Source organism: Mesoplodon densirostris, chromosome 3 (genome assembly GCF_025265405.1).
Source record: "Mesoplodon densirostris isolate mMesDen1 chromosome 3, mMesDen1 primary haplotype, whole genome shotgun sequence".
Taxonomy (NCBI): domain Eukaryota; kingdom Metazoa; phylum Chordata; class Mammalia; order Artiodactyla; family Ziphiidae; genus Mesoplodon; species Mesoplodon densirostris.
This window is the reverse complement of record NC_082663.1, coordinates 107,784,709-107,808,120: the sequence shown is the minus strand read 5'-3', so window position 1 is coordinate 107,808,120 and position 23,412 is coordinate 107,784,709. Positions and strand designations below refer to the sequence as shown.

At 40.3% G+C, this 23,412-nt stretch overlaps 1 protein-coding gene across 1 annotated transcript in view; it reads right to left on the bottom strand.

Moving 5' to 3' along the window:
- The window catches only part of MEGF10 (multiple EGF like domains 10), a 123,975-nt gene that overhangs the window by 46,146 nt on the left and 54,417 nt on the right, over positions 1-23,412 (bottom strand). Inside the window, exons 5-7 of the mRNA XM_060091902.1 lie at positions 12,535-12,781; positions 10,760-10,880; positions 6,571-6,707 (exon numbers count right to left, since the gene is read on the bottom strand). Coding sequence (XP_059947885.1) covers positions 6,571-6,707; positions 10,760-10,880; positions 12,535-12,781 — 505 coding nt within the window. The remainder of the gene's footprint in view (positions 1-6,570; positions 6,708-10,759; positions 10,881-12,534; positions 12,782-23,412) is intronic.

Genomic DNA, 23,412 nt, shown 5'->3' with positions numbered 1-23,412 from the left:
GAGCTGAATGGCAATCATTGCTCCTCATTTAGAAAGTTATATAACTAAATAAACAATTTAGAAAGTTATGTAACTAAATAAACAAAGTCCTCCTTAGATTTGGGAAAGTCTGAACTACTGAAATCAGGTGTCCTCAACTTCAACCTGGGGAACTCCTGCCAGGAGACGGTAAAGATGCTGGGAGTTCTCGAACACAAAATTTTTATTAAATGGGGTTTTGTCCTCTGTTGGGACGAAGGGCTACTAAATAGTAAGAAAAAAAAATTCACTTTATTGTCTTTTAAAAAATGGCCTAACAGTGTGGTCCCAGCATAAGGATCTGCTCTAGGTAAGTTGGATCTGGTGGGAAGCTGAGTTGCTGGAGGGAATTGAGAAGAGAAAATCATCATGGCTCCATGGAACGCAAGACTAGCTATTGGGCCAGCCAAGTTTCTTTCTGACCAGGCAAGGTGATTTGATGGGACTTTCTGTAGCAGAAGGAGTCCTTTCTGCCAAGGGAGAGGAAGCTGGGGTCTCACCTACCCAGAGCGCCGCCACAAGCAGGGTACCCTCTGTGAGTCTCAGCAGCCACCTCCCATGTGGCTCTCAAGTCATGCCAGACCCAGAGTCCATAATGTAGGTCAGCACTGCATTTTTTTAAATGGGTACAGGGCAAGGGCAAGTGCATGATAATGAATCCAAGCAGACTTCAAAGCAACAGCAAAGAGGCTGAAAAGCAAACATTTTCCACAAGGCTTTGCATAGTTTTAATGATAGGGTGTGAGGACTAACAATACCAAGGCTGGATGGGATTCTATTTAAGTGCAGAGGATAAATCTTGAGAACACTTTGATATTTTTCTCGTTAGCTCTGGTTCTGGCATGTATTTAGGGAAAAGGGCCTCTTGCAAATTTGGTTTCACAGACTCTAGACATCTTTAGGCTTGTCAATGGCAAAGTCTTCAAATCAACCACTCAACAAAGCATTAGAAAAGTTCTGGAGTAATTGAACCAAGTTTATTTAGCAAAAATCAGATGTGTGCTGCAAAGTTACACATGAGTAAACCTATTTTTAGACCAGAGTATTTTTTAAAGGTACTCTATTTTTAACTTGTAAGAAGCTCTACTAAGCCAACCAAGTCACTTAGTTTACTTCTTAAAGATGTAAACTTTGGAGAAAGAAATGCTATAGGACAATCACTGGGCCTCCTCATGGCTCCACTAAAGGCTGGCAAGACAGCTTGGCAACCTGTCTGTCCAGACTTCCTTGCAAGGCAGTACCAGAAAAAAAGAAAAAGTTATGCTCAAGGTAAATAATATCACTAAAAGAAACCCAAATGTTATGCTTTGGACTCCAGGATTTTAACTCAGGAAGAAGCACAGCTCTAAAAGTGGGGAACAGGATAGAAACGTAAAGCATGGAAAAATGTCTGCCACCAAATGACAGGGGAGCAATGTGTCTATTCTATCCTATCTTGGCAGGGACTTCCTTCTCTCTGAGAAAACAAAATCCATAATAGCTGGGCCTGACCCATATTTACCTTTCTAACATATACTTAAACGTACTGAGTTTCTGTTTTAAATGGCAAAAAGCCATTTGAATTTTACTTACTAAAGTAGCCAGTAAAGTTTGGTTTACCCTCCCACTTCTTTTTTGTCAATGTTGTACTTGTAAGAGAATCCTATTAATAATAGTTACGTCTGTTTCCACCTACCACACAAAAATGGTAGGGTATCTTTTTAGAAGTAGGTATTTTCCACCTTAAAAATAAATGCAATCATGAAGTAGCTTACACCCTTCTCATTGGCTCAATTAAAAGTCTTTGTCAAGCAGTCTTATCTCCCTTTTGGGCTCCTTTTTCTAAAAGAAGCATCATTTCCCAACGAATTTTATGCCCTTAATGTTGCTTTTGTGGTCCCATGTGGAATAAGAAAAGTAATCTTAGAAGTCATTAAAAGAGGAAATATTTTCTTAGGAGAGATGGCAGAGAGGCAGATAAAAATATAGCAATAAATATTGGCCATAGTAGAAATATGAAAATGTGAAGTTCCTATTTTATTTTTTTAGATTTTGAATAATACCCTGGAATTGGGAAAAATGGACAAGCATTAAGTAGAGATAGCCTAATAAAACATGACACCAATACCCAAATCAGTGAGGGTCACAGGCTTGTTTGAATATCATTTTGATTATCATATTGCATTTCACTGTGAACTTATGGAAAACGAAGTGAGTTAGCACATAAGGGGTGCCAGCTTCCTTTTTCTCCTTTGTCCTTTTGAGCATGACCCTCCAAGAGTGACCTGAGTAATTGGGCCAAACCATGATTTAGTGTGAAAGAATCACATTCCTCTTTAAACTGGAATCAATAGATCGGCTGCCTACCTTTCAAACATCTAGAACTGCTACTCTGGGGAAATATAAAGAACACTGGGAAAGAGCCAACTTTTCCACAATCCCAGAAACAGGAAAGAGTTCCTCCACTGAAGGCCAGTTCTGCATCCCCCAATTCCTGTCTCCAATTTTGGACTTCACCTCCTTTGGCCCACATTCTTCTTCACTTTCAGGGTGGTACAGAAGACAGCGTGGCAGGACTATCTCTGGCTTCACCTTAACAGACTCCATAACTGATCCACAGATCTCTCCACTCAGCTAACGCATAAGGAGCACCAATTATGTACATGGACTCATGCTAGGCCATCAAAGGCCCCAGTGCAATGATGCCATGACAACCCATCAGCATTAAGAACACTCTTTTAACCCCTTCAGAAGAATTTTTGTGAGGATCTGAAAGCCATGCTCTCTCCACTCATACTTGGCTGTGCCGCATGAGATTTCCTCACCACGCTGTCCTCTCAACCGTCCCACAAACCCTACAGCCTATTATGGGGGCATCCCATGATCTGCTCTGCCTGCTTACAAGGTGCCCGTTTTGTTTGTTCTGTTTTCTCTCTGTCTGTGAGGGCCATCCCCACATCCTGGGTACGCTCTGGGCCAGCTGCCTGCGGTGGTACCTGTTTCCCTCTGTCCTGACTTCAGTGATCAAGTTTCACTGACTTCTCAAAACAGGGGAAATGGCAAGTCCCCAGGCCTTTGGGCTGTTTTCCCCACACCTCCTGCCACAGATCGTTCTATAACCACTTATTATTTCCCTTTCATGATGACAAATGTGCTTGTTGTCATTGTGTTGTCTGTGTGTATGTGTGTCTGCATGTGTTAACTCTTGAACCCAGATAGTGAGAGCAGAATTGAAAACAGGAGTCATGTCATCAGTTCATCGGAAAAACAAGTTATAAAAACAAGTCAAGAAGCAAGTTCCCTCTTCACTTTCCTTCTCTTTCTCTAGCTCTTTGCCAGCTTTGCCTCAAATCTAAAACTCACCTGAAAATTAGCTGTTGTCCCCTTTCCCTGTATTCTAAATAAGATGAGTATAAGCCGGCCCCTGTGTTTGTTGATTTTGTGTTTCCTTGAATTTGAGACTTAAATCCCTACAGGGCAAGAAAACCATTATATTTAAATTTTTAGGGTCCAAAAATATTACACAGAACTATTATTTAGGGTTCTGCTTGGTCCCATGCCTCTCCTTTCCTGACTCGTCTTTCTATATTAAGATGTTAATGCCACATGGATCCAGAACTCATCTAACAACATCATTTTCCAAAATACAATCATAAACCAGGATGTAGGGCACAAAAACTTTCTGAGTAACCCAATTACATGTTGTAAAAACCATGTGCTAAAGGTGTCAATAATTCATAACATCAAAAAACTAAGGAAAATATGTAGTTATATTAACAAAAGATGAAAAAGTCTTTAATGAAATTAAACATACTACCAACAAAAGTTCCTAATAAAAATAGGAATTAAAAAAACAAACAAACAGGGCTTCCCTGGTGGCGCAGTGGTTGAGAGTCTGCCTGCCAATGCAGGGGATACGGGTTCGAGCCCTGGTCTGGGAAGATCCCACATGCCACGGAGCAACTAGGCCCGTGAGCCAAAACTACTGAGCCTGCGTGTCTGGAGCGTGTGCTCTGCAACAAGAGAGGCCACGACAGTGAGAGGCCTGCGCACCGTGATGAAGAGTGGCCCCCACTTGCCGCAACTAGAGAAAGCCCTTGCACAGAAACGAAGACCCAACACAGCCAAAAATAAAATTAATTAATTAAAAAAAAAAAAAAACTACTCAAGGGGACTTCCCTGGTGGTCCAGTGGGTAAGACTTCACCTTCCAATGCAGGGTGTGCGGGTTCGATCCCTGGTTGGGGAGCTAAGGTCCCACATGCCTCGTGGCCAAAAAACCAAAACATAAAACAGAAGCAACATTGTAACAAGTGCAATAAAGATTTTAAAAATGGTCCACATAAAAAAAAATCTTAAAAAAAAAACTACTGAAGCATGAAAAAGATAGTAACAAACATGAAACTATACTGGAGCCATTTCCAATAAAATTAGAAAGAAGACAGGAATTCCCACTATTACCTCTAATTGTCAACGTTCATTCAGAGGTTTAAATTAATGCAACAACTCAAGAAAATGAAATAATCATTACAAATCTTGAAAAGAAGAGCCTAACTTGTCTTTATTTGTAGATGATAAAATAACCATAGTATTTGCTAAAAATAACATGAGAATTAACTAAGAAGTTTGGTAGAGTGGCTAAATAAAAAAATATTCAGGGCTTCCCTGGTGGCGCAGTGGTTGATGGTCCGCCTGCCGATGCAGGGGACATGGGTTCGTGCCCCGGTCCGGGAAGATCCCACGTGCCACGGAGTGGCTGGGCCCATGAGCCATGGCCACTGAGCCTGTGTGTCCGGAGCCTGTGCTCTACAACAGGAGAGGCCACAGAGGTGAGAGGCCCGCGTACCACAAAAAAAAAAAAAAAAAAAAAAAATCAAAGGCAAGTTCTTCTTTATCCAGAAATATCCAATTAAAAACTTAAATGGGATTTTTCAAAAATTACAAAATACTTATAAAAAAATTTAATAAGGAAGTGCAGAGTCTAAGTGTGTGTGTGTGGGGGGGAAACACCCTACAGTATCTTATTAAAAGTCATAAAATTAGACCAGAATTTGAGAAAGAAAAAAATTAGAGAGGAAGGTTAAAGGAATTCTTAATTCACAGATATCACCAAAAAAAAATGATACCTAGTATCTATGTAGTTTCTAGACATCACTCAAATTAATAATCGCTAGTATTTATACAGCTCATAGAAATCATTCCTCTACAATAATAGCTAATATCTGCAAGTTTCAGCACTGTTCTAAATGCTTTAATGTACTCATTTAATCCTTATAACAACCCTAGAGGAAAGTACAGTTATTTATTTGAACATTATAGATTAGGATGTTTCCAAGGACACAGGTTCCAAAACCTTTGCTTTGGCTATTATACTCTTCTGCCTCTCAAGCCTCTTTCTCTAATTTTACACACACATCTAGCAAGCTTGGTTATCAAGTCTTCCAGAATGCAACAGATTAAAGAGCTAATTAGAAGCTGTAAAAGCACTCTGGGTAACACTTTACCACTTAACACAAAAAAGGACAAGCAGTGGGTGTAAAAACCATGCACCACATGAGCATCACGTGGGACCAGAGAGCCCCGTGAGTCCCACAGGGTCTTACTCTATCAGCACTGCACAATGAAACAACTGCTATTCTTTTTTTTTTTTTAACATCTTTATTGGAGTATAATTGCTTAACAATGGTGTGTTAGTTTCTGCGGTACAACAAAGTGAATCAGCTATATGTATACATATATCCCCATATCCCCTCCCTCTTGCATCTCCCTCCCACCCTCCCTATCCCACCCCTCTAGGTGGTCACAAAGCACCGAGCTGATCTCCCTGTGTTATGTGGCTGCTTCCCACTAGCTATCTATTTTACGTTTGGTAGTGTATATATGTCCATGTCACTCTCTCACTTCGTCCCACCTCCTAGAGAAATGGAAATAAAAACAAAAATAAACAAATGGGACCTAATGAAACTTAAAAGCTTTTGCACAGCAAAGGAAACCATAAGCAAGACGAAAAGACAACTCTCAGAATGGGAGAAAATATTTGCCAACGAAGAAACTGACAAAGGATTAATCTCCAAAATACACAGCAGCTCATGCAGTTCAATATCAAAGAAAACAAACGACTGCTATTCTTAAGAGCACACAGCATCATAAGAAGGTAACTTTATGCCTGACATACTTTTTAAAGATACCTAAGTACACATCCCATTTTAAAATAAATCTATCGAAAAATCTTTAAAAAGTAAAAAGTATTGGTGCTTGAAGTGGCTGTCCTAAACACTTAACTGTATAGAACTCATCCATCATGGGTTCTGATATTTTATTGTTTTTTAAAAATAAAATATAATATCTTCAATTCACCTTTGCTGTATCTTCAATTCACCATTGCTGTCTATGATCCAGTTTCTATGCATTGAGTTGGGAAGGAATCTGTCAAACACACTGATACCTTACAGATGCTTCTTGGATGATTACAGAATAGTCACAGACAAATGGTAGTAAACGTGTTCCCTGGACCCTCCAAGCTCTCCTTTCACACCGTTACAAACAGTCAGAGAAGCACAAGGATGTCCCTTACCGTTCCCCTGTGTATCCAGGACTACAGTGACATTGGCCCGTGGTGGCATCACACGTCCCTCCATTATGGCACTGACATTCTTGTGAACAGTTCTTTCCAAAGCGTCCCTCGGGGCAAGGCTGACCACACACTGTGCCCTGCATTCAAAGAGACTTGGGAAATTAGATGGGCCTCCAGCCAGGGAAGGGCCAAAGGAGAAGGGAGAAAAGAGGGGAAACAAAAAGGGAGGAGGGATATAGGAACAGGGCTGCAAGATTAGATAAAGGAGATTTTAGAACACATACACTCTGTTCATCATCTCGAAAGTGTTAGAAATTCTAAATTGACTTATTTGCTTAGTAAGCCTAAATCTCAAGATATACTCATAGGTGGCAGAATAGTAATCTTAAGAAATACCTATATTAAAAAAATTAAGTTACATCAAATTATTATGGAAAACTAAGGAATTTACAAATCCTCCTAAGTGTTCTTCCTTCTGTCTTACATGTACAGTAAGTCAACAATACTTATTGAGCATCCATTACATAAATGACAACATCTGGCTCAAATGGAATATCCAAATGCTTCACCATATGTTCTAGAGAAAACACACTTTATCATTGGTTTTATTTCTTATAAGGAAGCATAAGAAAAGACTGACATTTTTTGTACCTGAATTAATGATAACATTGCCTAAAGAAATTCTTCAGCAGAAATAAACCTAGACATTTTATTTCAGAAGAAAATACACTTTTATTTTCAGCAGGTTCAACAAACATTGTTGGGCCAAGATCAATAGGAAAGCCTGTTTCCTGGGGAGAAAAATCGAGAGAGTAACTTGGACACATCTCCTCACCCTAGAGGCTGTCTGTCTTGTCAGACACTGTCATATTTATTCCAGTACTATGTGGAGAAGCATAAGATACTTTGCCAATAAGTCAATGAAATATTCTACTATTTTCTACTTCACTCGTCTACATAACTTGGGCTTGTAGCTTATCATCTATTTACTGGAGTTACTGTTTCAGCAAACAACATATCCCAAGTAACAGGAATTTTTACAATGTTTTTAAATGTTGGAAGCTGTTGCTTTGTCCTCCTTCTCTATAAAAAAGACAGACTGTGGGCACTCTGATATTGGAGACTAGCAAACACCAGATGGTTTTGTAAATGTTTATTCAGGGTAGTGTAAGAAAATACATTTCCTCTAACTCCTGGCTATCTACAAAGGCAGTTGGTGTGCTAATTAAGTCTCCTCTGGTGGTTTCTAGTTATCTACCAATGAGGAAAGTTTTTCCAGAATCTTGGAACTGAAAAATCCTTTGAGAGGTGATTCAAATCAATACTTAACTGAGAATCATCTATGTGCCAGGCATTGTGCTAAGCTCTGAGAATCAAAGATAAAGTCACAACCTTTAATTAGCTCACAACATGGTGAGGGGGAAAGATGTAAAAATAGCTCTGGCCCCTCCATTCTAGCACAACGTATTAACATGACTAAAGTAATAACACGCCTAGGGTTAATCCATGATAAGCAGGGGTTCTGGTGAAAATTCTCACTCTCTCAGGGACTAACTACTCACATTTTGTAATGGTCCCACATAAGCTTCAGAGATGCTGTTGAAATATTGTTTATAAATAAGGATTAATGTCCTACTTAAAGCTATTTGCTCACATCATTCCTATTAGTTGAAATACATACATGTGTATGTGTGATAGGAATATATATTCATCATGAAAAGTACCTAGGATGACTGCACAAAGAAATTGTTGTAAAGAGAAGTGTGAGTTAGAAGCTCAGCTATGCACATAAAAAAATGACCTGAAACATTCAGTAAGAAACATTTATCAAGGTAGGGGCCCCGGAGTATTAGGGAGGCTCCACTGGGCTGATGGAGAGGGCCATCTGCCCACCTACTGGGACTCACGGTCCAAACTTGTGGTTACCACTATCCCACATCATGACCCCCCTGACCCAGAAGAAGAACAAAGCTTCAATCTCAAGATGAGGCAACTCTACAGACAATGTCTACACAAAAATCCTAGGAGTAACATGCCTATAGCTCCTCATCCAAAGAACACAGAGCTCCCTGGACACTCTGCTATCCCAGCAAAATCCATCCCTTGCCAAGGACCAAGCAATGACCAGTGTTGGCAAAAGGTTGAATATAAGAAATAAAAGAAGAGAAGGAGTCAAAGATAATTCAGCATTTCTACCTTGGGCAACTAAAAAAGAAGTGTTGGTTTTAATGAGGATAAAAAAGGTAAAAAAGGAATTGCGGTGCAACAAAGGATTAGGGGTACAACAAATTTGGTTCTATGACCATTGACTTTGATGGGCCTGCTTCCAGCTCAGTAGTACTTCAATAGCTCCCCTGTTCACCTCACCATGAGGCATCAATAAAAAGCCCCCTTGCACTGACTCCATTGCTTCAGAGTTTCCCCAGGCTCTGCTTCTTTGTCTTGCCCACTTACCATTTCCAGCTCTTGCCTTGGTTCTGATATTTCTTTTCCACTTCTCCCAGTGGTCTTAACATCTTGAACTCAACCTTACTTCCCGTGATTCTCACCAGGAAGTGGACTCCAGGTCTCCTTTGCTCCATGCCTACAACAAGGGCAATCCCAAACCAGTCCCATCCCATGTCTGGCTCCTAAGGCAGACACATCAAATACACATCTGTGGTCAAGTGAGGGAAAGTCAAGGTTTGGGAAAATCAGCAGATGATCGTTAAAGCCATGAATCCTAATGAGCTTTCTAGAAAAGATTTATAGTGACAAAAGAGAAAGATAAGACTGGAACCAAGGAAATACTATAAGAAAGCAGTATGTAAAAGAAGGGGGGGGCTTCCCTGGTGGCGCAGTGGTTGAGAGTCCGCCTGCCGATGCAGGGGATACGGGTTCGTGCCCCGGTCTGGGAAGATCCCACATGCCGCGGAGCGGCTGGGCCCGTGAGCCATGGCCGCTGGGCCTGTGCGTCCGGAGCCTGTGCTCCGCAATGGGGGAGGCCACAACAGTGAGAGGCCCGCGTACAGCAAAATAAATAAATAAAAAATAAATAAATAAATAAATAAATAAAAGAAGGGGGATTAGGAAAAGAGATTTTTAGTAAGAGAGGTAGGACAGAGGATTATCAAAAAGTGGAGGGAAAAGAGATTAGGAAAGGGAGGCGGATGAGCAACAGAGTCAAAAGCTTTGGAGAAGTGAAGCAGAATGAGAAGAGAGGAGTTGTTACTGGATTTGGCAATTAAGTCACTTGAACCCCTGCAAGAACAGCTTCACTACAGTTCATGGAGATGGAAGGTAATCATGAAGTAAATTGTTCTTTTATTTTCTGTATGTTAACGAAGGAAATAGACATTGGTCATTCACTCTTCTGCCTTCAAGCAGACTTATACACAAACCAACTCAGAGAAATATGAACCAATGTTATTTCCTGATTTCAGAGTAATCTACTTAGTAAACCAGCTTTGACATTTTTTATTCCACATAACATTAAACCTGTGAGACACTACATAAAGAGTAATGAGAAGGCCACGCACCACAACGAAGAGTAGCCCCCACTCGCCGCAAGTAGCGAAAACCCACACACAGCAACAAAGACCCAATGCAGCCAAAAAGAGTGAATAAATAAATAATAAAAATAAATTAATTATTAAAAAAAAGACAGAGTATCACAGTCAAAGTTTGGGAAGTGTTGTGAGATATAGCTTCCTCTTAAAGTAACATACTAAAACCTCTGAGAAGTTCTGCAATACTTGGAAAACTTGGCTTTCCTCAATGTGTCTCCAGATTCATAAGACCAAATAACTTTCTCACATAACACTTAACCTGTTGAGAATAATGTTCCCAAAGAATAATAATGATCCATAGAGCATAATTATGAAAATGCTTATTTAAATAGTTGCAGGGTTTGACAGTCCTTGCTGCCATGTGTAAGGCAAGATATTTCCCTTTTATGTCCTAAGGGGAAATGCAGGACAGATGGCCTACTATCTTTTCCATGAGGACCCTTAGTATACTTCAAGTTCAGGATTTAATCACCTTCTGCCTTCTCTGGACTGAAAAATTCCAGCTTTGAAATGATCAGGTATTTCCAATTTTGGAATCTTTAACCATCAATGTAACTTTCTTTTGTACCAAAGTCCTCCACATGCGTTTTCACTTGAGTATCCTGGAACAGGGTGTTTTGGGAGGGTGGAAGTGAGCTTACCAGCCAGCCAGAAGGACACGAACATTCTCCAGTGACGTGATGACATACACCTCCATTTTGGCAGGGGCATCTCTGCTCACACTGTGGCCCGTGCTTGCCAGGGGGACAAAGATCCTCACAGCTGAGGGATTAACATGTGACAAAGGACACCATGATTTACCAACCACACAACCCTTAGGTTCACAGACACAGCAGCACCCACGGCCCCAAAATAGACCAGATTTCTCTGTCCAGTATTGTTCATTTCATTAACATCAAGGGCATCAATCATATTGGATGGAAGGGTCTTTGAGGGGTCACCTAGTCCTTCCCTTTGTTTGGGGATATCTTCTGAGTGATTAGCTTTTTTTGATTGTGGGGGTGGGGGACGATGCTAGGCTTGTGGGATCTTAGTTCCCTGACCAGGGATTGAACACGGGCCCTCGGCAGTAAGAGCATGGAGTCCTAACCACTGGACCACCAAGGAATTCCCATGTTTTGGGATATTTTCTAATGAAACCATTTCAATTTGAGGAGAATCTGTCCTATAAGAGAGCACCAAGGATGACTCTCGTGGGCCACACGCTCCCTGGTGACAGGAACTTTCCATGCAACTTTTATAAAGCTCATGGGTTACACTGGAAGTCTATTTGGTGTGTTTGTTCTAACCTCAGAGGAGACTGAAACATCTACACATCACCCCATTAGTGTACAAAATCTTCATAATCAATTTTCAGCGTTCTCTTCTTCAGAATGACAAGCCCCCACCCCATATTGTATGAATACACCTTCTTCCCTGAGCCTTTAATTGTCTTTTTTACTCTCCTGTAAAATTGCTGCAAGCTTCCCAAAGCCCTATTCAACTGTGGCCTTGATAAAAACCCATAAAAGCAATATTAACAATTAAAGAGTCTGAGATGATCATCTATTCTTCTGAAAATCAGGGCTTTCTTGGCTAATGCAATTTTTTCCTTAGCTCTACTTGTATAGCCCTAACATTGTCAGCAGGAAGTATTTACCTAGTCAGCCACATTTTTTTCAAATTCTAATTTTGTGACTTACAAGTGTAATTTTCTCATTAAGGGAAGAAAATTTTTTTATCTCCTACTTTTTTTTTTGCAAATTCTGCCTCTTAGTCTGTTTGCTAATACAAGAAAACTGAAGAATGCCCTTTCCACAAAATAAAGTTGTAGAGATTAAGTAACTGCTTTAGTGTTCTCCAGAAAGAATTAAACTATCTGTGTGCACATATCCTGCACAGATGTGATATATGTACTTTCATATTCACAAAGCAACATACATATCTATGGGCATTAAATAACCCAGCTAACCTTTCATCATGGACTATTTCTGACATCTTTCGCCTTCCTTCTTCTCTAAGGCACTGAACCCACCCAGCTTTATCCAGCTAATTAACAGAGCAGAACAACATAGATCATTAACAGCCGGCAGTGTAAAATGAATGCAATTGAGGGAGTATCAAAGTCGAACCCAAATCTGTCCTAACAACCCCAAATATTGCCATTCAGCACAGCATCCTGGCCCTCTCTGCCTCTGCTCTGCCAAAAGAAGGCATGGAAGCTGGCTCTGAGGCTCTGGCTGGGCTCTGATGCTCTATAGCAAACAGCAGGAGCACCTAGTGGCCATCACTGCTCATCTTCACATCTGGGCCTGGGGTCCTATTCCCTCAGTAACTCTTCAGGCAGCAATAGAGACAGAAGTGCAGGAATATACCAGCAGCATGAACAGAGAGGGTGGGTGGGCTCTGCTATGCTGCTCAGCAGCAAGTCACTTACAAGGCTCCAGTGTAGCCGGGTGGGCAGCGGCACTCCCCCGTGACGTGATCGCAGGTAGCTCCGTTCTGGCACTGGCATCTCTGGTGACAGTCGTTACCATATGTGCCCTGCTCACAGCGCTCCTCGCAGCGCCAGCCCCGGAAGCCCGCAGCACAGTGGCAAGCCCCCGTGATGGGGTTGCACAGAGCCCCGTTTTTGCACTGGCACCGGCTGCTGCAGTGAGGCCCCCAATGATCACCGTCGCAGGCTGAAGTTGGGGAAAGAAACAGTGGAGGGCATCAGAGTACAGGTGTGGGTAATGGCAAGCTCTTTAGAAGCAGCTTTCCTCTCCCTTTGGAGAGAAAGTGGCTTGATGATCCCTTCATCACCATTCCTCAACCGAGCAGCAGGGCTCGGGCACACATCCATGGCAATATTTCACTGGTGCTCTGCAGTGGACCACTTCCTATCACTCCGCTGCTAAAGCATGGCTATACTGTTCAACTCCATGCCTGTGCTCAGCCTGTTCCCTGCACCTGGAATGTTGCGTTTGATGTGGCCGGAGTCATTGGCTAGGGGAGGGTGTGAGCAGCTGTAGGGAGAGAGGAGGCTGGCTAGGCAGGTGGGAATGGTCAGCTTATGCAGGGGTTTTTATGCACACCAAGAAGTTTGGATTGCATCTGGTGGACAAGGGATTGGTAGTAAAGGATTTTAAGCACTCAGGGACAATGGAGATTTGCCTTCTAGTAAGATGAGCTGGCTATAGCATGAGGAGGGCAGGAAGGAGCTGACAAGGAGAGGCAGGAGTTGGGGCAAGAAGCATAGTACTCAGAAGATCAGTGAGGGAGCCTCGCCTCAGGCAATGATGAGAGGGACAGAGAGGCGACCCACAGGCAGTCCACTGAGGAGTGGGCTGGCCTTGCTACAGGTATGCACCGAGCTCTCGAAAAGGAAACTGCTGCTGTGCTTTCAAAGTAATCAATCAAAATACATGTGATTGGGAGATAACCAGAAAAGGTAGGAAAAAAATTGACTAAATGTTTAACGTCACTGACTTGAAAATACAACAAACCTGAAACTGATGTGGACAGCAAATAAAAAGATAAGAGGTACATGAAACCAGGTAATACAAAGGCAGAAAAAAGCATTTAAAAGATATATTTTGCTTTTAACAGCTTTATTGGGGCATAATTGCTTTACAATTGTGTGTTAGTTTCTGCTTTATAACAAAGTGAATCAGCTATACATATACATATATCCCCATATCTCCTCCCTCTTGCATCTCCTTCCCACCCTCCCTATCCCACCCTTCTAGGTGGTCACAAAGCACTGAGCTGATCTCCCTGTGCTATGCGGCTGCTTCCCACTAGCTATCTATTTTACATTTGGTAGTGTATATATGTCCATGCCACTCTCTCACTTCATCTCAGCTTACCCTTCCCCCTCCCCGTGTCCTCAAGTCCATTCTCTATGTCTGTGTCTTTATTCCTGTCCTGCCCCAGGTTCTTCAGAACCGCTTTTTTTTTTCTTAGATTCCATATATGTGTTAGCATATGGTATTTGTTTTTCTCTTTCTGACTTACTTCACTCTGTATGACAGACTCTAGGTCCATCCACCTCACTACAAATAACTCAATTTTGCTTCTTTTTATGGCTGAGTAACATTCCATTGTATATATGTGCAATATCTTCTTTATCCATTCATCTGTCGATGGACACTTAGGTTGCTTCCAGGCCCTGGCTATTGTAAATAGAACTACAATGAACATTGTGGTACATGACTCTTTTTGAATTATGGTTTTCTCAGGGTATATGCCCAGTAGTGGGATTGCTGGGTCGTATGGTAGTTCTATTTTTAGTTTGTTAAGGAACCTCCATACTGTTCTCCATAGTGGCTGTATCAATTTACATTCCTACCAACAGTGCAAGAGGGTTCCCTTTTCTCCAGACCCTCTCCAGCATTTAATGTTTGTAGATTTTTTTGATGATGGCCATTCTGACTGGTGTGAGGTGATATCTCATTGTAGTTTTGATCTGTGTTTCTCTAATGATTAGTGATGTTGAGCATCCTTTCACGTGTTTGTTGGCAATCAATCTGTATATCTTCCTTGGGGAAATGTCTATTTAGGCCTTTTGCCCATTTTTGGATTGGGTTGTTTGTTTTTTTGATATTGAGCTCCATGAGCTGCTTGTAAATTTTGGAGATTAATCCTTTGTCAGTTGCTACATTTGCAAATATTTTCTCCCATTCTGAGGGTTGTCTTTTCGTCTTGTTTATGGTTTCCTTTGCTGTGCAAAGCTTTTAAGTTTCATTAGGTCCCATTTGTTTGTTTTTGTTTTTATTTCCATTTCTCTAGGAGGTGTGTCTAAAAGGATCTTGCTGTGATTTATGTCATAGACTGTTCTGCCTATGTTTTCCTCTAAGAGTTTGGTAGTGTCTGGCCTTACATTTAGGTCTTTAACGCATTTTGAGTTTATTTTTGTGTGTGGTGTTAGGGAGTGTTCTAATTTCATTCTTTTATATGTGGCCGAACAGTTTTCCCAACACCACCTATTGAAGAGGCTGTCTTTTCTCCACTGTATATTCTTGCCTCCTTTATCAAAAATAAGGTGACCGTATGTGCGTGGGTTTATCTCTGGGCTTTCTATCCTGTTCCATTGATCTATATGTCTGTTTTTGGGCCAGTACCATACTGTTTTGATTACTGTAGCTTTGTAGTATAGCCTGAAGTCCGGGAGCCTGATTCCTCCAGCTCCATTTTTCTTTCTCAAGATTGCTTTAGCTATTCGGGGTCTTTTTTGTTTCCATACAAATTGTGAAATTTTTTGTTCTAGTTCTGAGGAAAATGCCAGTGGTAGTTTGATAGGGATTGCATTGAATCTGTAGATTGCTTTGGGTAGTATAGTCATTTTCACAATGTTGATTCTTCCAATCCAAGAACATAGTATATCTCTCCATCTGTTTGTATCGTTTTAAATTTCTTACATCAGTGTCTTATAGTTTTCTGCATTCAGGTCTTTTGTCTCCTTAGGTAGGTTTATTCCTAGGTATTATTCTTTTTGTTGCAATGGTAAATGGGAGTGTTTCCTTAATTTCACTTTCAGATTTTTCATCATTAGTGTATAGGAATGCAAGAGACTTCTGTGCATTAATTTTGTATCCTGCTACTTTACCAGATTCATTGATTAGCTCTAGTAGTTTTCTGGTAGCATCTTTGGGATTCTCTATGTATAGTATCATATCATCTGCAAAGAGTGACAGCTTTACTTCTTCTTTTCCTATTTGGATTCCTTTTATTTCTTCTTCTTCTCTGATTGCTGTGGCTAAAACTTCCAAAACTATGTTGAATAATAGTGATGAGAGTGGACAACCTTGTGTTGTTCCTGATCTTAGAGGAAATGGTTTCAGTTTTTCACCATTGAGAACGATGTTGGCTGTGGGTTTGTCACATATGGCCTTTATTATGTTGAGTTAAGTTCCCTCTATGCCTACTTTCTGCAGGGTTTTTATCATAAATGGGTGTTGAATTTTGTCGAAAGCTTTTCCTGCATCTATTGAGATGACCATATGGTTTTTATTCTTCTATTTGTTAATATGGTGTATCACATTGATTGATTTGCATATATTGAAGAATCCTTGCATTCCTGGGATAAACCCCACTTGATCATGGTGTATGATCCTTTTAATGTGCTGTTGGATTCTGTTTGCTAGTATTTTGTTGAGGATTTTTGCATCTATGTTCATCAGTGATATTGGCCTGTAGTTTTCTTTCTTTTTGACATCTTTGTCTGGTTTTGGTATCAGGGTGATGGTGGCCTCGTAGAATGAGTTTGGGAGTGTTCCTCCCTCTGCTATATTTTGGAAGAGTTTGAGAAGGATAGGTATTAGCTCTTCTCTAAATGTTTGACAAAATTCACCTATGAAGCCATCTGGCCCTGGGCTAAAAGTCAGATTTTCAAATGCAGTTCCAAAGGAAAGGAAGAATGGCCATGATTCAAGTCAACGAGCAGGAAAAAGAGAGCGGTGAAGAAAAAATCCTCAATCGCAAACATTCTAAAATTTATGAAGGGTGACAATAAGCAAAGCCTACTTTCAATATGCATTGCCTAGGCAGCGGTGCATTTATTAATTAGATGCTATAAAAATCACTAGGGAGGAAGCACCCTGCCTAGAGCTCTTAGGATAAATTGCTTTTATGATAAAAAAAAAGTTTCATTTCATAAAAATTTTATAACATCAACAGATTTGGAATAAACTATTGAAAAAAACAAAACTAGGCACACAGCAAACAACTTATTAGACTATTAGATATGCAGGATTTATCTTACATTATTAGAACCTACCTTTCATTTCATAATTTCAGAAGGTTTAAATGAATAATTCTGTTTTTAATCAGTATGGCTTTGGTCTCATTAGTACTTTAATAAACATACTTTCACACAATTAAAAGCAGTGGAAGAGAATTATCGAACCTAAAGCAGATAAGAAAGCAATTACCGAAGAACTCACAATATTCTTTCACAAAATAAGATTAAGTGGTAGTTCCAAGATGAGATTTCAGCCTAATTGTTATTCATATGAGTAGTTTCTTTTATTGCCTATGGATATGGACAAAGTTGTGGGTTTTTTTCAATTATAATTCTTTCAATCTAAGATTTATTCTTAAAAAAAAATTACATGGTATGTTCCTTTAAGCCGTCTCAGTTATCCCAGTTGGAGAAGAATCTGTCCTGTTTTGAAGGTCCCCCAAGGTAAATTACATAGTCCTTTGTAACTTGTTCCCTGGTTCATCAATCCTAAGAGTACGGAAAATCTTCATTACATGTAAGCCAAACCCATGATCCTATAACTTGATCCGCCCCCCCCCCTCTTAACAGTATAGTCAACCCTGTACATCACTGTTCTCTATATTGTAAATGATTTTATTCCTTAAACATGAATACATCCTTGACACTGCTCTTTGCTATACTAAATACTACAACCTCAATACTTTTATGTACTTTTAAAAAGTTTATTCAATTTCACTCATTTTCTTTGCTGAATCCTCTCCAGAATGTCCACATCCCTCTCAACTTCCGGGAGCCTCAGATGCTAAATTAAAGGTCCATTTTTCCTTATATATAATGGGGGATTAATTGATTGACACAGAAAAACAATGTAGGTAATAAAATTACCTTGATAAGGATATCAAGGTCATGTCAAAAGCATTAAAAAAAAAATCACGATGACTTAAGAGTTCTTTTCCCTCACCGTGATATTGGGGTAAGAGTGGGCCGGAGCACATATGTTTTATAGAGTGTATTTTACAATAAGAGGAGAGTGGTAGGAAGAATTCAAGTATTGAGGGGATAGAACTGATCTCTCCTCTCCTTCATAACCCATTTGTTTGTACATCCCATTCAACAGCTTCTCTCCCAGCAGAGCAGTCAGGCAGAGACCAGTTCTATTTTCTTGGGATTAGATAAAAACAAAAACAAAATAACCCTTAAGATATCTCCTCATGGTAGAAACAAGTTTATAGCAGACATTGATAACTATCAGCATTAAAGAAAGGGTTTCAGGCTTTTAAAGAAATATTATCGTGCCGACATGGTTAATTTCCCGCCTATATCTAAGCACTGTGGCATGCTTTGAAGTGACAGCTTCTCCCCTTGGGGTTGTATTTCTCTAAAAAGCCACTGATACATGGGCCTCACAATGTGAATACTAAGCACCAACATGGACTCTACTGGGAAGAAAATCCACATACAGAAGTCTACAGACAAATAGACAGGAAGTAGGACAAGCAAGATACAGAAGCCTGGCTTGAATGTAGCCATCAATGTGACTTCCTTTCCTTTCTTCATTTGTCATATTTAACTGCTTCAACATATCCACTTTTAAATGTATACTAGTGAGTTACACAGTTTATCACACAAAAGCCAGCTTTCTTTCCTGATCACTACAAATACAAGAGTATGTTGACTGTCTAGTACAAGAGGGAGAATTTGTTCCTTATGTTTAGTGCCAAGCTTGGCCAATTATCCTGAATTCAAGTACTGTATTTAGAAAGACAGTTTGGAGAGAGTCTGAACTCAAATCATCTGACATCTTTTAGTTAACACCTCACTCAAATTTCAAGGGGCAAGTATTTCACTCCTCAAGAAAAAGGGACTGGGTTGGTTACTACCACAGACAACTTTTAAAAAATATATAATATGTATAACTGAATCACTGTGTTGTACAGCAGAAATTAACACAACATTGTAAATCAACTATACTTCAATAAAATAAATTTTTTTAAATGTATTTAACATGGAAATAACTTGAATATCCTAATAGGAAAAGGTAAATGAACAAAATTTTGTTTCAGATTAAATTGAAAAGAACCCAGATGCTAATAAGGAAGCGATGCCTCCTTTTCAGCTTCTGGTTTCAGTTCTTATTGTGTGAACAGCTAGAAATGGGCTATCAGATGCCATGTGCCCAGAATCATGCAGATGTTTCAGGAGACAGCTTAACGAGGGTCTCAGCACAGACAGCTTGCTCTAAGAAGCTCTCATAATAAGTTGGAAATAAAAGGGATTTTAAACTACTCTGTAATGTTAGGAGTATACAGGCCATGCTACAGCTCTTAGGGATAGCTTAGCAGAGCACTGGCTCCTCTCAAGACAATGGACTCACTCTGGAGCTCTAATGGCTGTAACTTCCAATGACATCTGTAACCACAGGTTATGTTTAGGGGCTAGGGGTTGAAATTTACTCAAGTGATATCTCTTAAGTACCTGCCTTGTGCCAGCCATGGTACCAGGCCTTGACTTCAAACAAGAACAATAAAGCTCATGCTTCTACAAGTTTATAGTTTAATGGCAAGGTGTCAAGTTACTAGGCAAGAGAATAACCTGTGACAGGTAGTGAGGTAAGGATATGGACTGGGTACAACGGAAAGCACAGGGATGACACTTAACCAATGTTGGTGAGTCGGGAAAGCCTTCCCTGACAAAATGATGTCTAAGCGAAGACCTAAAGGCAGAGGGTGCCATATTTAGGTAAAGGGCAGAGGATTTGTACATGGGAGAAAGGGGAACTGCAAGGAGAGGGAGGTTGCAGGGGGTGTTACATTCAGAAAGATCATGCAGTGGCCAAAAGCCTTTTACATGACAAACATCCATGAATGCCCTCTTGGGCTTCTGCACTATTGTATCATGGCCACTGTCATCTTTCTTAGCTGTGTGCACAACAAAAAGAAGTATAGAAATAAGCAGAGAAGAAGAGATATTAGACATGTCCTCTCCCTCCATCAGTCCTCCCCAGCCTGCCAAGCTCAGCTCAGAAACCTCTGTGCTTCAGGTACATTTTACAACCCAATCTGAGATGCTCTCTGAAAAAGGCAATACATATTTTCCATGACACTCACTTTGCACTTAGATCACAGTTTTTATATATGTTTGCCTTGTCTCATATCTCTCAAATAAAATTGAATTTCATAGGTGTTAAGACACACGGACACCCTTCTAGATCTTGGCAGTTATCAACAGAAGGTTTCATACAATCATGTCCTGGCAGTCACCTGGCTGACAATGATGGTGAGAAGCATTCTTATTCAGAGATATTAAGCTGTGAAAAACTGTGCAACTGCGTCATGAAGTAGTGTAATAATAATGATGAGAATGATACTTACAGTGAGGAAGATTATCTCTCCCTTTTTTGGGAAAATCAGCATTCTTATGCACTATTATGGGATAGCAGATACCACATCTAGTTTAGAGATTAGTCTGGGAAAGTGTATCAAAAGCCCTTTACTCGGGCTTCCCTGGTGGCACAGTGGTTGAGAGTCTGCCTGCCGATGCAGGGGACGCGGGTTCGTGCCCCGGTCCGGGAAGATCCCACATGCCGCGGAGCGGCTGGGCCCATGAGCCATGGCTGCTGAACCTGCGCGTCTGGAGCCTGTGCTCCGCAATGGGAGAGGCCACAACGGTGAGAGGCCCGCGTACCGCAAAAAGAAAAAAGCCCTTTACTCATAAATTCCTCTTTGGGGATTTTTCCAAAAGAAACAAACATAAGTGTGTAAAGACAATTAGTAGTACTTACATTGTGCCCACAGACGTTGTTCTAAGCACCTGAAATAGATGAATGACCACAGTGTCCCTATGAAGCAGGGACTACAGTTACCCCTCTTTTATAGAAGAAGAAACAGATCCAGGTGACGTGCTTAAAGTTACACAGGCAAAAAGGGGTGAAGAACAGACCTCCCGTCTTCAGTTTGGATTCTAAACCACTCTATTCTACCCACTGCCAAGCTTTAAGGATGCTTATCCCAGCACTGGTTATAACAACAAAAAAATTAGAAACAACCTTATTTTCTAGCAATAAAGGACTGGTGAAAAAAATTTTGGTATAATCATACAATGGAATACCATGCATCAATTAAAAGTGATATTACTGAAGAATGTTAAATGAACTTGAAAGATGTTTACAATATTGTAACTGTAAAAAGTAGATTAAAAATATGTAGCACATGATCCAATTTTAGCAATAGATTAGAATAAACTAGATGAAATTGTCATTAACTTAGGTCAAAAAAGGCCTAATATCAGCAACTGTATATGGTTGAACCTAATATGTGGGGAAGGGAGGAGAAGAGGGAGAATGAGAAAGACACAGAGACAGAGAGACAGATATTGAAACACTCTGTGGGCCAATGGGACCACCGGGTAACTCTGGGTCTTAAGACTGTGAGTGATTTTTTTTTTATTCATTTAGATTACCTAGATTTTCTAAATTTTCTGCAATTAAATGTATCCTTTTGGCAGGAGGAGAAAAGCAAGCAAAAAGTTACATTTTTAAATAGTTCAATCTGCTGAGCATTTATACTGTGCTACGTTCTGTGCTCCATGCTTTACACACCTCTCTCCAGTCCTCACAGAACTGACAAGGTGGGTGTCATTATCACCTTCAGCACATGGAGGATATTTAGGATGAAAACATGTAGGTAAAATGTCCAAAAACACCAGACTGTGGTATCAGTACTTAAACCCAAGGTTGTCTGCAAACAAAAGTCCAAGCACTTTTCACAAGTCCATTCTGCTCCTGAAGTAGTGAAATTACATATTTTGGTTAAACATAATATCCCACAATTATGTTTTTCATCTAATATGATCCATTAAGGAGGAGCAGCCAATGATAAGACCTTTCACTGAGCGAGCATATGGGGTCAGCCAGTGACTCAATATTCAGGGGCACTGAAAATAGGAAATTATCTCAGTAGTGAGAACACAGGGCATTTCTCAAAGAGAAAATAAAATTAAGAAGATGGTTAAATCTGAAGAGCCTCTGTAAGTTGAAAATGATTCTATGCAAACAGAAAGGGCAGTGAACTCACTGTGAAAACAGTACTGATGCTATTAGCTGGCCTGCTAAGGAGTGCTCTAACCTGAAAACTAGGCCTGCATAGTACCTGGCACATGGCTGGCTCTCAAGATATATTTGGTGAGTGAATGAAAGTGATTGTGCCTGCAGAGCAGGATAACTAACTTGGACAAGCAGAGAAACCTTAAAACCATCATCGCAATTCTAGGTACATCCTCCTCTCCTACTTCACTTCAAGCAGTCCAGTTTTCCACGCAAAGGACAGAGAGAGAATAGGTTCCAAGATACACTGAGTTTTGAACATGTGTCAGCATTATGCAGCTACTTTATTTTAACCTCACAATAACTCGATGAGATGGGTATAATTACTCCAACATTTCATGTGAAAAATGGACTCAGATGATAATTTGCTCAGTCACTTAGCATTCAGGTGGCAAAAGCAAGGGTTCAACCCAAACCCATCAATGCTTCCATATCTGCACTCTTCCACACACCCTGTGGACCATCCCAAGCGAGCAATGCTCATCAATTACCAGATCTGATATCAGTGCTCATTACTGGCTTCTGCCTGCTTTTCAAAGGGGAACCTTCTAGGACAAAAGTGTCACAGATATTTGAGAAGTAATACTTGTTTTCCTAAAATGACAGTTCCCAGGCTTCAAAGTGTTAGTAGCAGGTTCATCAGAATGGTTTGATAAGAAATGTTCCAACATGTCCATAGCCATGCATGTACTGACAAAAACAAGGCATTAGGGAAAATCTTTGAACAAATGAGACATGGTTTAGTAAATCTCTTGTTTCTGTGTAGACCAAGAATAAAGAAAGGAGAACAATTAGAGATACAGAGAAATGCCAAATGGAGAGATACTCCAGAGGAAAGGACAAGGGCACATTAATACATTGTCTCATCCAAAGGACTCCCTCAGCAGGAAAAAAAAAAAAGATGAAATCATTTTTCCCTTAGAGAAAGCAGTGATGGTTACCATCAAATTCACCTTGTTACAAAATTCATCAATCACTGGCTGGCTCAAGAAATGGGTACAATCACTAAGCATTAGACAGGCCTGGACCTTAGCAGGGACACTGCAACTTCATAGAAATGGAAACTTGAGCAAGTCCCTGACCTTTATTATACTTAATTTTCTTTTTGTAAAATGGGGATGGTGAAATGTACTAATTACATCAAAAGTACTTGTTGCTATGTGTGACACAGCACAGATCTGGTAGCAGCAGAAATTTTATTCCGTGGTTGGCACAGTGGAGCGTCCCACCCCTAGAAAAACATCCTCCAGCTGTATATGAGTCTGGAATAACAGGCCTGTCAGTGGTTTGCATTATTTGTTTGTCTTGCATGAATCATTCATGCCAAAAAGGACAACTTGGTTCTCACAATGTGAATTCCAAAAACAAATTGCCCAGTAACTCCATAAAGTAAAAACAAGCCCTGGTGTATCACCCTTTTCATCCATTTTTATAAAGCCAATTGGAAAAAGCTCAGACCTGGGATGAAAACCAGCGTTAATTTACATCCTATTCTTAATTGTCAATTA